The 14,839-nt window shown below is 39.9% G+C and overlaps 1 protein-coding gene and 1 pseudogene across 2 annotated transcripts; both read right to left on the bottom strand.

The window, feature by feature from the left end:
• Nucleotides 1-319: 319 nt before the first annotated feature.
• F5147DRAFT_654116 (uncharacterized protein) lies at nt 320-1,928 on the bottom strand (the record flags this gene model as incomplete). Its single annotated transcript, XM_041433847.1, has 9 exons — nt 320-495; nt 553-588; nt 648-684; nt 745-782; nt 990-1,053; nt 1,083-1,134; nt 1,196-1,297; nt 1,625-1,680; nt 1,887-1,928. The coding sequence occupies 9 exons, from the start codon at nt 1,926-1,928 to the stop codon at nt 320-322; spliced, it is 603 nt and encodes a 200-aa protein (XP_041291192.1).
• An 11,665-nt stretch (nt 1,929-13,593) lies between these two features.
• On the bottom strand, nt 13,594-13,662 carry F5147DRAFT_t90 (annotated as a pseudogene). Its single transcript has one exon. The product of its transcript is annotated as a tRNA-OTHER (tRNA).
• Nucleotides 13,663-14,839: the final 1,177 nt, after the last annotated feature.

The following is a 14,839-nucleotide window of genomic DNA, read 5'->3' as shown; positions in this document are numbered from 1 at the left end:
GGCATCAGTAAATTCACACATTGCTTGAACTTCCTTTTTTGCAACTTGCCGCCAGGTAATTCCAAAAAAGGAGCGGAAAAGTCATTCATAAGAACAGTGACACTAACTTGCCATCAACTTGCCGCAAGGCAATTTAAGTCGAAAAAGTAGATGCCTCCTCTTGACTTCGACTTTTTTCAAGCTTTTTGTTGGCTTTTTTGGCACTTATTTGTAAAATAGCCCACATTGCAAGTAGTGCAAGTTGGGGCTACTTATTTCACACTTGTTTCGACAAAAATGACAAAATATTGCATTCAAGGATAATTACATGATAGGACTACTAAGTACTAGTGGGGAAAACAATACAACTACTTGTGGCGGCGGCGACAACTAGATGCAGAAACAAACTCAAAGAATGGGGAGCCAGCAGCAGCAAATTTTGAAGAGGGTGAAAGGCGGGATGTGAGGAATGAAAGGTGGCATACAAGGCAGACGGCACATGAGGCAAGTGGCAGACTGCAATGAAGCAGACGCTATTAGTAAAAGGAAGTAAAACAAATGAAAAAAACTTACTTGGAGGTATGCGAAAGGACAGGCAAAGTTTGGACACTGAGGCAAGCAGACATTATTAGTAAAGGGAAATTTAAAAAAATGAAAAAAAAACTTACTTGGAGGTACATGAAAGGACGGGCGAAGTTTCAGATGCTGAGGGCAAGCAGACATTATATTAGTAAAAGAAAATACAACAAATAAATAAAAACTTACTTGGAGGCTATGCGAAAGGACGGGCGAAGTTTCAGACACTGAGACAAACAGACATTTTTAGTAAAATAGAAAAAAAAAACAAATAAAAAAATTACTGAGAGGTGTGTGAAAGGGTGCGAGACCATGAGAGTGAAGTTTCAGACACTGAGGTATGGAGGTATGTGAGATGATGTGTGGAAGTTAGATTGAGAGTCAGACAAGGTTGAACGTTAACGTTGAGAGTGAACTTCATGTGAAAAACTGACGTGGTTCAAATATGACATGTGACGCATGATGGTTCACAGTGCTCGTTTTTGACAAGTCCTGAAACTGCATGCACCCGTCTTTGTCATACTGACTTTAGCTTCACACAGATTGAAGGAATCAGTTTGTATAGTTTGGGTTTGGGTACTGTACGTGCGTCTATCAATTGTTCTTTCAATTTTTGCTAACTGCAGCCTTCCACACACACCCCAGCACATCTCTCACATCCTCCCAATCCAACCATGCCCAACTGCGCCCTCCAGCACCCTCCTTGTTTGAGTTCGAGCCACGCTGATCCAAGTCGTTGCCACTGTTCGCAGGAAGTGAGTGTGTCGATCCTCATTCAAGCAAGACCCATGCTGATCCAAGTCGTTTCCTGCCGTTTGCAGTTTGTGAGTCTGTCAATCCCCCTTCGAGCTCGAGCCACGCTGATCCAAGTCGTTTCCTGCAGTTCACAGTTCATGAGTCTGTCAATCTCGTTATTGTGTTGCTACTACTGATATGCATTGTACCTACACCCATATGTCTAGTACATGAATACATAGGTCATGAGTTACTACCTGCCGCAGGTTACATACCAAGTTGAACTACTTATTTACTTGCTGTACTTATTTCTGTTTTGAATACTTGAACTGACTTTTTTGATCTTATGCTACTTTTCAGCACTTGTGTGTCATACACTTCCTTTTTTGACTTGTGAAAACAAACAGCCAAGTGAATAAAGGTGAATAAGTGTCAATAAGTTAAAAATAAGTTTTAATTTTTGAAAAAAGGTCTGCCAAGAAATGTGTGAATTTACTGATGATATGTGGAATCTCATGCATCAAACGATTCCTTTGTCAGCTGCAGTATTAGCGCTTCTTTGATTCTTCCGCACATCATACATTGATGATGCGTACCTGCAGGCCAGTGGTTCTTTGAATCTTTGATTTCTGACACATGCCGCCGCTTCCCCATCATCATACTAATCTGATACTACTGCAGCCAGCTCCAGCACTTTTGGGCCACTCATTGCTTGCTGCCCTCAGCTGTTGCTAACTTCTGGTACCTTCAAGTTGTTCTACTTTCCCGCATCGTCTGCTAGCAGCTTCCAAGTCCTGCACTTCCGGTTGTCCTGCCTTTCTACACCTCCTGCCACCTTCCTGCATGTCCCATTCACCCTCCCACACCTCTTATTCACTCTTTTGCACCTCATGACACCTCCTACCTGGGCCACCCTCCTGCACCTCCTGTTCACCCTCCTGCACCTATTATTCACCCTTCTCTGCTGTGCTACACCTCCTGCCACCCTGCCACACACCTCTCATCCACTGATTGTGCCTCTTGTGCCTCCCAGCCTCACTTGAAGTTCAGGGCTGTCCGATTTCACTGTGTTCGAACTAGTTTATAATATATCATAGCACTCTAGTAGATGTATTCCAGTCGCTATTGAATTATGATGCATGTCTCTGCTGCATCTGTATCACTCTTATGTTCTTTTTAAATCCAACTTGAGTATTTCATACCTCTGAATCGGCTCCAGATGCAGATATCATTTTCAATATTATGGTCATTGAAATGCTAGGTGCGCGTGCTCAGATGAGACTTGAACCTGAAGCTTGAAGCTTTGAAGCTTTGGGGTTTGTTTACAAGTATTAATCATGTTCATCGTTATAACATCAAATCATCTTGTTCGAACCAGCTACCTTTAGCAAACCTCTGGTGTCTTCATTCAATCTGAATATATTGGGACTACTAAACAGCCTTTTGGCTTATTGAAAACTCGCTCTGAATGATCAGTCCGATTGTTTTTGCATTGCTATATGTCTTGTACTGCTACGAGCATTGAGTAAATCTCCAACCCCCGCAAGCTTCCTAACATCTGCTCGTTCAAGTCAAGGAATTCAGGCAAGTATTCGTTTGAAATGTCTGTTAAGGTGCGTGGTCTACTTATCATCATATATTCACTGCAAATTACATGTTTTAGTGCTGGTGTCTGGCTTTGACATCTTGTTGGTCCCTGCTACCTCGACTCACTACCATAGTGGCCACCACACTGCCTACCCCAGCCTTCCAGGACCCTCCCAATGCCCAGTTAGGTCCACATCCACTATGTAGGGAGTAGGTGAGGTTGACCTAGAGGTGGTGAGTCTTTCTACCCTTTTTGTCTCATTCGCTAACCCCAATTCACATCCATCACACCTAGACACACCCACACACCCACCTACTTTATTCATTGCACCATACTGTATTTCTCCACAATCCCAGCACACTCTTGCTTCCTTTGGCACCCTCGCTACCTTTGGAGCCCTCCCGCTATCAAATTCAGCACCCTCCCATTATCAAGTTCAGTGCCCTCCCGCTACCTCCTGCATCCTCCCGCTACTTCTGCTGTGCCCTCAATGCTCTCACCTCTAGTATCCTCTCACTACCTTCAGCACCCTCTCGCTACCTACCACTACTTTCTACCACTACTCCTCCCACTATCTACATGTCACTCTCGTTTTTTTGTAGCTTCATTTGATCAATATAACACTCTACTCCACTCCTTGTGCAGCTGCCTGATAATGTACTATTTGAGTATCAAACCACTGCATTAGATTGCTGCATAAATAGTACAAATAACAAGTGAGATAGTATCGGTGAGCTCATCATCATCAACAATGAGTGCAGCAGTGTCACATAATGTGCACTTCGTGGCAATGTAAGGTACAGAAGTTCAAGTTTAAGGTGTACCTTGAGCGAGCTCGAGATCCATTTGCGATGCTATCTAGATTTGTTTGACAAAGCAGGCTTAGGCAGTAAGGCACTACAGGTCTGCTTGTTAGCACATTATTATGCATCATAATAACTGCTAATGAGCAAGGTTAATGCAAGACTTATGTGCTGTAATTAGCAGACTTAATGCATTATACACCCAGGGACTGGTGCATAGCCATCGCTAATGCCCAACTAAAACAACTTGAAGATAACACTAGGGAAGGCTCTCTCCACTGCTGCACAAGTTGAGTTAATGTATCATGAGACAGGTCCCTTGATTTAGTTGTAGCACCCTGTAGGGTTGGTGTAAACTAGCCTTTGGGACTGTGATGCGCCGATGCCATGCTACGCAAATGAACATGTCAAGGTTCGCAAGCTGAGTTCAATATGCTCCACACGGAGCGAACTCAGCAAGGAAGTTTGGATACTAGTGGCTCTATGATGATAAGAGATCTGTGATAGGGAAACACTACAGAGGCGAGTGGAATAATCAGATCATCGTGATGGGTTTATTAGTAACTTATCATCCAAGGAGAATATCCCCTGAAAGCAGGTGGAAAGGGAGTCATAGTGCTATCCAACTCAGCCAGCAGATATGAGCCTCCTTTCATGTGGTGCACTATAATCATAGGTCCCAAGTATTGCAGCTTTGTCTTCTTGCTTAACTCATATTCAATCTTCAAGTTGCACGCTAGCACCAAGGTGCCGGGTGCATGGGGTGTGCAATGCACAATATAAGCCATAAAGTTTGAGCTTTGCTTGTGAATAGTGGCTCTCCTCTTCATTCAGTACAATTGATCCAAACCTGTTGGGGTAGCACTTGCCATTTTTGCCTACTTGCAGCAGGATATACCTGATTGCAATGCATGATGTGTCTACCACTAGGATGAATTTATGGCCACTTTCATAGTCTATCCACTGAAGCATGGGTGAATCTATGATGGAGTCCTTGAGAATTTGCATCGCTTGACACTGCTCTTTGCCAAACTCAGATGGTACATCTTTTTTGGTCAAATTGATCAGCAGGTGCGCAATGCACAAGAAGTTACAGATGAAAATGCGCAAGACACTGCATGTGTGACTGATTTTTTGGCTCTGGCCAATCACAGATCTTTTGTACCTTATATTCATCAGGCATGCACCCTTTGAAAGTGCACTTGTGGCTGACAATAGTCGCTGATGGTGCAGCTAGTACAAACTTGGTTGTGGATACTATTGCACCTATGTTTTCTAGGCACTGCAGGATGCGGTGGATGTCAATGCAGTGTTCCCATATAATGGCAGATGCCTGGAATGCCAGATATGGTCTTATAAGAGCCATCTACATTTTGGTATTGAATCTTTACCGACTTTATTGGCACATTGTCTATGAATGGCAATATGAGCTTGGGCATTTTGTCTTGCAGTATAAACAAGATATTGCCTTGGTAAACCTGTATAGCATTAGCATGTCCTTGCAGAAGTGTGGTCAAATGATGCAGCCCTAGGGGTGTCCTGAAGGTAGTCATGTCATACAAGTCTATGTGAAGCACATGCTGGTCATAACTGGCATACAAATTCAACATAGCATAAACTGGATATCTAGCAAACATTTCAGCTAGGAAGTCAGGGAAAGACAGAACTGATGTGTCACAAATTGTGACTTCATTGAGTGGCTGTAGGTCATGGACTAAGCACAATGAATGGCTATCCTTCTTGATGACACAAAACCAGCATGAGCGATAGGTGGCTGTTAGCAGCTCATATATGCCTGACAAATTCTTTTCCTTGATAATGCAAATGACCTGGCTGGTGATTGCAGGTGGTATTGCGATGTTGCGCTGTGACTATGAAGTGTGTGGCACTGTCAGGATCTCATAGGGTGGGAAATATGTTTCATTGAGGTAGCCCTGCTCCACATAATTCAGTAAATACTTTCCGTGTTACATGGACACCCGAAGTTGAGATTCATCTAAGTGAGATGGGCCATCCAAACGGGCCCAGATCCAACTGTAGGCTGAAAAACATGGGTGGGCCCAGGTTGATGGTCTTACATTTCACAGCTGGGCCTGAGGGTCTGATGGTTGAAATCCACTACTGAAAATGATGAACCAAACTGGATGTGGATGAAATAGTTCAGATGTCATCAATAAATCATGCTTGGTCTGGTACAATGACCTCCAGAAAAAGTTTCCTTTGAATATGTGCTGATATTCATCTACCATCCCATTGTATGATCAAAACATCAAACCTTGTACCAAGAGTGATGATCCGAGCTGAAAGTGTGTTGAATAGTTCGGATAATATCAATGAATTATCCTGGGCCCAGTAGAATGACCTCTGGAAAAAGTTTACTCTCAATATGTGCTGGTATTCATTTACTGCCTGATTGTATGACCCAAACATCAAACCTTGTACCAAGAGTGATGATCTGAACTGAAAGTGTGTTGAATAGTTCGGATAATATCAATGAATCATCCCAGGTCCAGTGAAATGACCCCCAGAAGAAGTTTTTTTTTTCAATATGTGCCAATATTATCTACTGTCCGATTGTATGACCAAAATGTGAAACCTTGTACCAAGAGTGATGATACAAACTGAAAGTGCATTGAATAGTTTGGATAACACCAATGAATCATCCTGGGTCCAGTAGAATCACCTCCAGACAAATTTTCCTTTCAATATGTGCCAATATTCATCTACCACCTGATTGTATGACTGAAATGTGAAATCTTGTACCAAGAGTGATGATCCAAACTGGATGTGTGTTCAATAGTTTGGAATCATCCCGGATCTGGTAGAATGACCTTCGGAATGCATGTTTCTATAGCTTATATGATAAGAAAAAATGTAAGGAGACACCAGCACAGCAACAACAACAAAGAGAGTTGAACAGGTAGTATTGGACATCATTACAACATGGATAATTAATGATAGCATTGTAGAGAGTTGAACAGTAGAGCAGTCTCCTGGCCAAAATCCCGCACTGTATCACAACAGGGACCAAGTTACCACTAAACTATCCAGCTGATATTGAGGATAGAGGTACTAAGTATATGCCACCTGAATAGTGTAAGAATTGCAAACAACAACGTTATGGCACAATTAAACTACTAAGCCAAGACAATAGTTCACTAAGACTGCAACTTTGATCACAAACAGGTTGATTCACATATCTAGCATTACACATCAAATGTACATAGTTAAGGATCGTTGTAGGATGGTAGATGAATTTTGGCACATACTGAAAGGTAGCTTTGTCAGAAGTCATTCCACTGGACCTGTATGATAAATTGATGTTATCTAATGTGATTATTCAACACACTTCCAGCTTAGGTCATCACACTCAGTACAAGGGTCCACATTAGGTCATTCTACTGGACCCAGGATGATTCATTGATATTATCCGAACTATTCAACATACTTCCAGTTTGGATCATCACCCTCAGTACAAGGTTTCACATTTTCAGGTATATAATTGGGAGGTAGATGAATATTGGCACATATTGAAAGGTAGCTTTTTCCAGAGGTCATTGTACCAGATCCAGGATGATTCATTGATATTATCTGAACTATTCAACACACTTCCGGTTTGGATCATCACCCTCAGTACAAGGTTTCACATTTCGGTCATACAATTGGGTGGTAGATGAATATTGGCACATATTGAAAGGAACTCTTTCTGGAGGTCATTCTATCAGACCAAGGATGATTTATGGATGTCATCCAAACTATTTAACATACTTTCAGTTTAGATCATTATTTTCAGTTGGTACAAGGTCTCAACATCTCGGTCATACCATCTGGCAGTGGATGAATCCTAGAAAATATGGAAATGCAACTTTTCCAGAGGTCGTTGTACCGGACCAAGAATGATTTATTGATGACATCTGAACTATTTCATCCACATCCAGTTTGGTTCATCATTTTTGGTAGTGGATTTCCGCCATCAGACCCTCGGGCCTGGCTGTGAAATGTGAGACCATCACCTTTCAGCCCATCCAAAATATTTCACCTCATTACACTGGGCCCAGACATCAATTTCTAACACCCCCCTTTGGCTCAACCATGTGATCATTCTATTGTCAGTTATCACCCATGGGCCCAGCTGTCAATGCTGAGGCATCACAAACATCATGGGCCTACCCGTGTTTTTTAGCCCACAGTTGGATCTGGGCCCATTCAGATGGCCCGTCTCACTCAGAAGAATCTCAACTTCAGGTGTCAGTGTAAAATGGAAAAAACTGACTGAATGGGCCCCCTGCTCTGGGGCACCCCAAGCAAATGCAAGTTTGTGAACCCTAATGAGCCAGTGTATTAGCTTAAGATGTTTGAGTTATAGCCAATTGGTGGGATCTAGCTCAAGCTTTTTAGTGTGCTCATGCATGAAGCATACACCTGGAACAAATTCTGAGAGATGTGTCAGTTTCTGGAGTTGCCACATCCATTCCTGGAATCAGGAACTTGGTGGCTGCATCTACATCTGCAAATGGGTAAGAGTCATGCAGGTGATGGTCAGGAAATTTGATCATTAGGCATGTACATAGGAGCACTTGGATATCGCTAGGAAAACCTGCTAGCCACATGTGGTTCCTTTTGGCCTTCCCTATATGATCTGTTTCAATCAGGGAATCAGCAACCTTTTGGAAGGTGTGACAAAAATTGCCAAGTTCTGTGAGTGAGGGCATCGGCAGCTTTGTGTACTTGCTCTTTACCACCTGCATGTCAGATGCTGTGTATCGCTTCAGTGCATATTTCTATTCTATTTCTGTGTTTCTGACAATATCTCTGGTGCTATGCACACACATTCCATATGCATATGGAATGGACCCTTATATTACATATTATCACATACTTGCTTTGCTTCCTGGTTCACCTTAGGTTTGCTTAGGGTGTATTGATAATGGGTGGGAGTTGTGTGAATCATGTTTTGTTCCTAGTTTGGGGGTTATCACTTAGCATATTTTAAGCATGCATGCAGAGTCTAAGCCCAAGAGAAACAGACTTTAATTCTGTTGTAACAACCACTTGGCTAAGACAGGTTATGATGAGTTTTTGAGACAACCATCCGTAGGCAAATGTTTATTCAAGGTATATTTTAATGAAAAAAACAGTAATCATATAGGTTTCAAACCTGATCAGTTAGAATAATCAGATTTTGAATCTATTGTGGCAATAACATGACGAAGACTATCTTGGAGAAAAGATGTTGTGACTCTGGTGAAAAATTGACTAAGACCAATGAAGATCAATGTCTGAGATGCTATCTATGAGTAAATGTCTAAGACATGTTCTCATAGAAAAAATGTGACATTCAATAGGTTTCAAACCTGGTGCATTCCAATAGAAACAGATTGTGATTCTGTTTATGACAACTGCTTGGCCAAACACAACTTTGATCAGCATGCAAGCAAACTGATAATGAGCATATGTCAAAGTAGGTTTTCATAAAAAAATGAAATTTTATCATGGACAGGTTTCAAACCTACACAGTCCAAGAGAAACAGATTTTGACTCTGATAATCACTTGGCAATTTCATTTTTAGCAGGTTTTGAACCCACATAGACAGATTTAGATTCTGTTGTATCAACTGCTTGGCTAAGACCAGTTATATGCACTCCCAATGAACTCATTCAGAAGCGACTTACATACTTTTGTGAGCAAATATTCAAGGCATGTTCTGATAGGAAAAATGTGACATTCAATGGGTTTCAAACCTAAGTGCGTGAATTCACTGGATGCTGAGCTTTCATATTCTTGTACTTACATCAGGAAATGTCAGGGTGTAATTGCATAGAATAAAAATATTACCATTGGCAGGTTTGAAACCTGCAAAGTACAAGAGAAACAGATTTTTACTCTGATGATAACTTGACTTGACTAAGGCTAATGAAGATCTATGTCTGAGACACTGTCTATGAGCAAATATTCAAGGCCTGCTCTTATGGAAAAAATGTGACACTCAACAGGTTTGAAACCTGTTGCACTCCAATAGAAACAGATTTTGATTCTGTCAGAACAACGACTTGCCTAAAACACAACTCTGATGAGCTTGTGTCAAGGTGCGGTTTTATAAAAAATGAAGTTTATCATTGGCAGGTTTCAAACCTGCACATTCTAAGAGAAACAAATTTTGACTCTGATAATCACTAGCAATTTCATCTTTAGCAGGTTTTGAACCCACACACACAGATTTGAAACAGATTTGGATTCTGTTGTAGCAACTGTTTGACTAGCACCAGTTAGATCCATCTTTAAAGAAAACATTCAGAAGTGAATCTGCAAGGCAAGTCTACCGTTCCCTGTCACTCGCAATGTTTTCCCTCAGCTGAACAGATGAATTAAATACAGACTGCAATACAGCACTTTCAAAAAGCAAGAGGAGAGTAACATGATGATGAAAGGTCTCAAATACAGTGCACTTCAACCTTATACATAAGTGAATAATGACTGGATGGCTCTTTTGAATCTCAGTCTTGACAGATGTGTATTCTTCCTCATTCCCCAGGTCATTAGGATCAAACTTGAAAGTTTGATGTGTAATCTACTCTTCTTCTTCTTCAACCAAGTCAAGACCTTTGGAGAGAATAAAATTGCTCTTGTACTTATCATCCCAAGTTTGCATCAAGACTTTGGTCATATATTGAACTTTGCGTCAAAGATACTTGCATTTGCCTCTGGTGATTTTTTAGAGGGAAAAAGCAGAATAAAAGAATCAACAGTGATCATGCTATTGAAAGAACTGACAAAATACAGATAAAATGTGCCTTGATAATTCACTTCTGAATGAGATTCATTGGAAGTGAATCTCACTGGTCTTAGCCAAGCAGTTGATACAACAGAATCTAAATCTGTATGTGTGGGTTCAAAACCTACTAAAGATCAAATTGCCAAGTGATTATCAGAGTCAAAATCTGTTTGTCCTGGACTGTGTGGGTTTAAAACCTGCCAATGATAAGATTCATTTTCTATGAAAATGCACCTTGACACATGCTCATGGTCGATTTGCTTAAACGCTCATCAAAGTTGTGTTTAGCCAAGCGGTTGTCATAACAGAATCAAAATCTGTTTTCATTGGAATGTAACAGGTTTGAAACCTGTTGAATGTTGCATTTTTTCTATTAGAACATTCCTTGAATACTTGCTGATAGATGGTATCTCAGATACTCAATCTTTATTGGTCTTGGTCTTGGTCAAGTTATCATCAGAGTCAAAATCTGTTTTTCTTGGACTTTGTGGGATTCAAATCTGTTTCTCTTGGAATGTGTGGGTTTGAAACCTGCCAATGATAAAATATATTTTCTATGAAAACACATCTTGACAATCATCTCATGAATGATTTTCTCAAAAACTTGTCTCAACTGATGTTAGCTGTGTCATTGCTGCAATAGATTCAAAATCTGTTGAGTAATGCATTTTTTGTATTAGAACATGAACATGTCTTGAATATCTGCTCATAGACAGCATCTCAAATATTGATCTTCATTGGTCTTAGTTGAGTTGTCACCAGAGTCGAAATCTGTTTCTCTTGAACTGTGCAGGTTTGAAACCTACCAATGACAGCATTTTTATTTTTATTCTATGAAATCACACCTTCACATTTCCCACATGAATCTTAAAATGAATCAGAAGGTGTCAATTTTCTGGGTGGCATTATGACTTTCTTGCAAGAAAAATCAAAAAATGCAGCATTCAATGGCTTTCAAACTGTCAAGGCGCATTTTCATAAAATAAAAATGTTATTGTTGGCAGGTTTCAAACCTGCGCAGTCCAAGTGAAACAGATTTTGACTCTGATGATCACTTGCAATATTATCTTTAGCAGGTTTTGAACCCACACAAATAGATTTAGATTCTGTTTTATTGACTGCTCAGCTAAGACCAGTTGGATGCACTGCCAATGAATTCATTCAGAAGCGAATCCTCAAGGTATATTTATCTGCATTTTGTCAGTTCTAACATTACATCATCAGCCCACCATGGTGGTCTGCCATCAGTACATTTTTGGAGCAATTGCTGGATAAATAGGCCTTGAAGTAGAGGCCCAGAAGAAGTCGGATGTCTTTTGTGATAAGAGTAGAATTAAAAAAATCAATTGCGGTGACCGTATTATTAAAAGAACTGACATAATGCAGATAAATATGCCTTGAGGATTCACTTATGAATGGGTCCATTAGGAGTGCATCTAACTGGTCTTAGCCGAGCAGTTAATACAACAGAATCTAAATATGTCTGCGTGGGTTCAAAACCTGCTAAAGATGTCATTGTCAAGTGATCACCAGAGTCAAAATCTGTTTCTCTTGGACCATGCAGGTTTCAAACCTGCCAGTTGTGACATTTTTTTATATGAAATCACACCTTGAAATATGCTGATGGTCAGTTTGCTTGCAAGCTGATCAAAGTTGTATTTGGCCGAGTGGTTGTCATAACAGAATCAAAATCTGTTTCTATTGGAATGCAACAGATTTGAAACCCATTGAATGTCACATTTTTTCTATGAGAACATGTCTTGAACATTTTCTCATAGACAGTATCTCAGACATCAATCTTCATTAGTCTTAGTCAAGTTGTCACCAGAGTTAAGATCTGTGTTTCTCGGACTTTGCAGATTTGAAACCTGCCAATGATTATATTTTTATTCTATGCAATTACACTCTGATATTTTCTCATGGATAGTTTTCTCCAAAACCCATCATAAATACTCTTTTCCATATCATTGCCACCATAGATTCAAAATATGTTTCAATCAAAGCCTACAGATTTGCAAACAGTCAAATGATGCATTTCTTTTTCATGCTGCAACATGCTCAATTGAATATTTGCTCATGGACAGTTTCTCAGACTTTGATTAAAAAACCTAACAACACTATTTTGATTCACAACCAAAGTCTTGATGCAAACTTGGAGGGATAAGTAAAAGAACAATCCAATTCTTTCTAAAGGTCTTGACTTGGTCGAAGAAAAAGAAGAGCAGGTTACACATCAAACCTTCAAGTTTGATGCTAATGACCCGGGGAAGAAGAAAAAATACAAATTTATCAAGGCTGAGATTCTTTATTGTACTTATTCAAGTGGTTGTCAGAGTCAAAATATATTTCTCTTAAACTAAGCAGGTCTGTAATCTGTATAATGATGTGTATTGAAAGAACTGACAAAATGCAAATAAATATGCCATGAGAATTCACTTTTGAACGAGTTCATTGGAAGTACATTCAACTAGTCTTAGCCAAGCAGTTAATAGAACAGAATCTAAATCTGTCTGCATGGGTTCAAAACCTGCTAAAGATGAAATTGCAAGTGATCACCAGACTCAAAATCATGTTTCTCTTGAACCATAACAGGTTTGAAACCTGTCAATGATAAATTCTTTTTTTCTATAAAAATATGTCTTGACATTTTCTCATGGAGTTTGAAATCTGTTGAATGGTGCATTTTTGCTATTAGAAGCATATCTGCTCATGGACAGCATCTCAGACATTGATCTTGATAAGGAAATGTCAATGTGTGATTTCATAGAACAAAAATGTTGTTAGTGGCAGGTTTCAAACCTGCACACTTCAAGAGAAACAGATTTTGAATCTGGCGACAACTTGACCAAGATCAATGTCTGAGATACCGTCTACGAGCAAACATTTAAGATATGTTCTTACAGGAAAAATGTGACATCCCACAAGTTTCAAACTTGTTGCACTCCAATGGAAACAGATTTTGATTCTGTGATCACAGCCACTTGGCTAAACACAACCATGATCAGCTTGCAAGCAAACTGACTATGAGCAAATTTTAAGATGTGCTTTCATAGAAAATGAATTGTATCACTGGCAGGTTTCAAACACCTGCACAGTCCAAGAGAAACAGATTTTGACTCTGGTGATCACTTGGCAAATTCATCTTCAGCAGGTTTTGAACCTGCACAGACAGATTTGGATTCTGTTGCATTAACTGCTTGGCTAAGACCAGGTAGATGCACTCCCAATAAATACATTCAGAAGCGAATCCTCGAGGCACATTTATCTGTATTTTGTCAGTTCTTTTAATATGTTTGAAACCACCAACAGTGATGTCATTTTGTTTTTATAAAAAAACACATCTTGTTATGACTCATGCCACACATGTGGCTTCCCTTTCTTGACTCATGCTTCCTGCACATTGTATTCTTACCATTGGTCCATTCCAAATTTTCTTGGTCTCATTCCCATTTCGACAATCCAACTGGTCTTAGCCAGGCAGTTGATACAACAGAATCTAAATCTGTCTGTGCAGGTTCAAAACCTGCTAAGGATGAATTTGCCAAGTGATCACCAGAGTTAAAATCTGTTTCTCTCCGACTGTGCAGGTTTGAAATCTGCCAGTGATAAAATTCATTTTCTATGAAAACACACCTTGAAATTTGCTCATGGTCAGTTTGCTTGCAAGCTGATCACAGTTGTATTTAGCTAAGTGGCTGTCATAACAGAATCAAAATCTGTTTCTATCAGAGTGCGACAGATTTAAAATCTATTTCTCTTCAGCTGTGCAGGTTTGAAACCTGCCAACAACAATATTTTTATTCTATGAAATCCAAAATGGTGGAACGTGATGAATCACGAGTCAATGCGAAAGACACATCATTATACAAATTACACACCTGCTTAGTTCAAGAGAAATATATTTTGACTCTGGCAACCACTTGTTGAATAAGCACAATAAAGAATTTCAGCCTTAATAGATAGATTTGTATTTTTCCTCATTCCCCGGGTTATTAGGATCAAACTTGAAAGTTTGATGTGTAATCTGCTCTTCTTCTTCTTCTTCTTCAACCAAGTTAAGACCTTTGCAAAGAATTATATTGTTCTTATACTCATCCTTCCGAGTTTGCATCAAGACTCTGGTCATATATTGAACTCTGTGTCAAAAACACACTGTGTGATTCTTCCATTGTCAGTTTTCACTTATGGACCCACCGTGGTGGTCTGCTGTCAGCACTTTTTCAGGGCAATTGTTAGATAAACAGGTCTTGAAGTTAAAAGCCCCAGCAGGAGTCTGCATTTTTTGCAATAAGAGCAGTATAAAAGAATCAACAGTGATCATGCTATTGAAAAAACTGACAAAATGCAGATAAATGTACCTCAAGGACTCACTTCTGAATCATTGG

Source organism: Suillus discolor (genome assembly GCF_016758755.1).
Source record: "Suillus discolor strain FC423 chromosome Unknown F5147scaffold_38, whole genome shotgun sequence".
Lineage (NCBI taxonomy): Eukaryota > Fungi > Basidiomycota > Agaricomycetes > Boletales > Suillaceae > Suillus > Suillus discolor.
The sequence above is the reverse complement of the archived record's forward strand: the minus strand, read 5'-3'. Positions and strand labels throughout refer to the sequence as shown.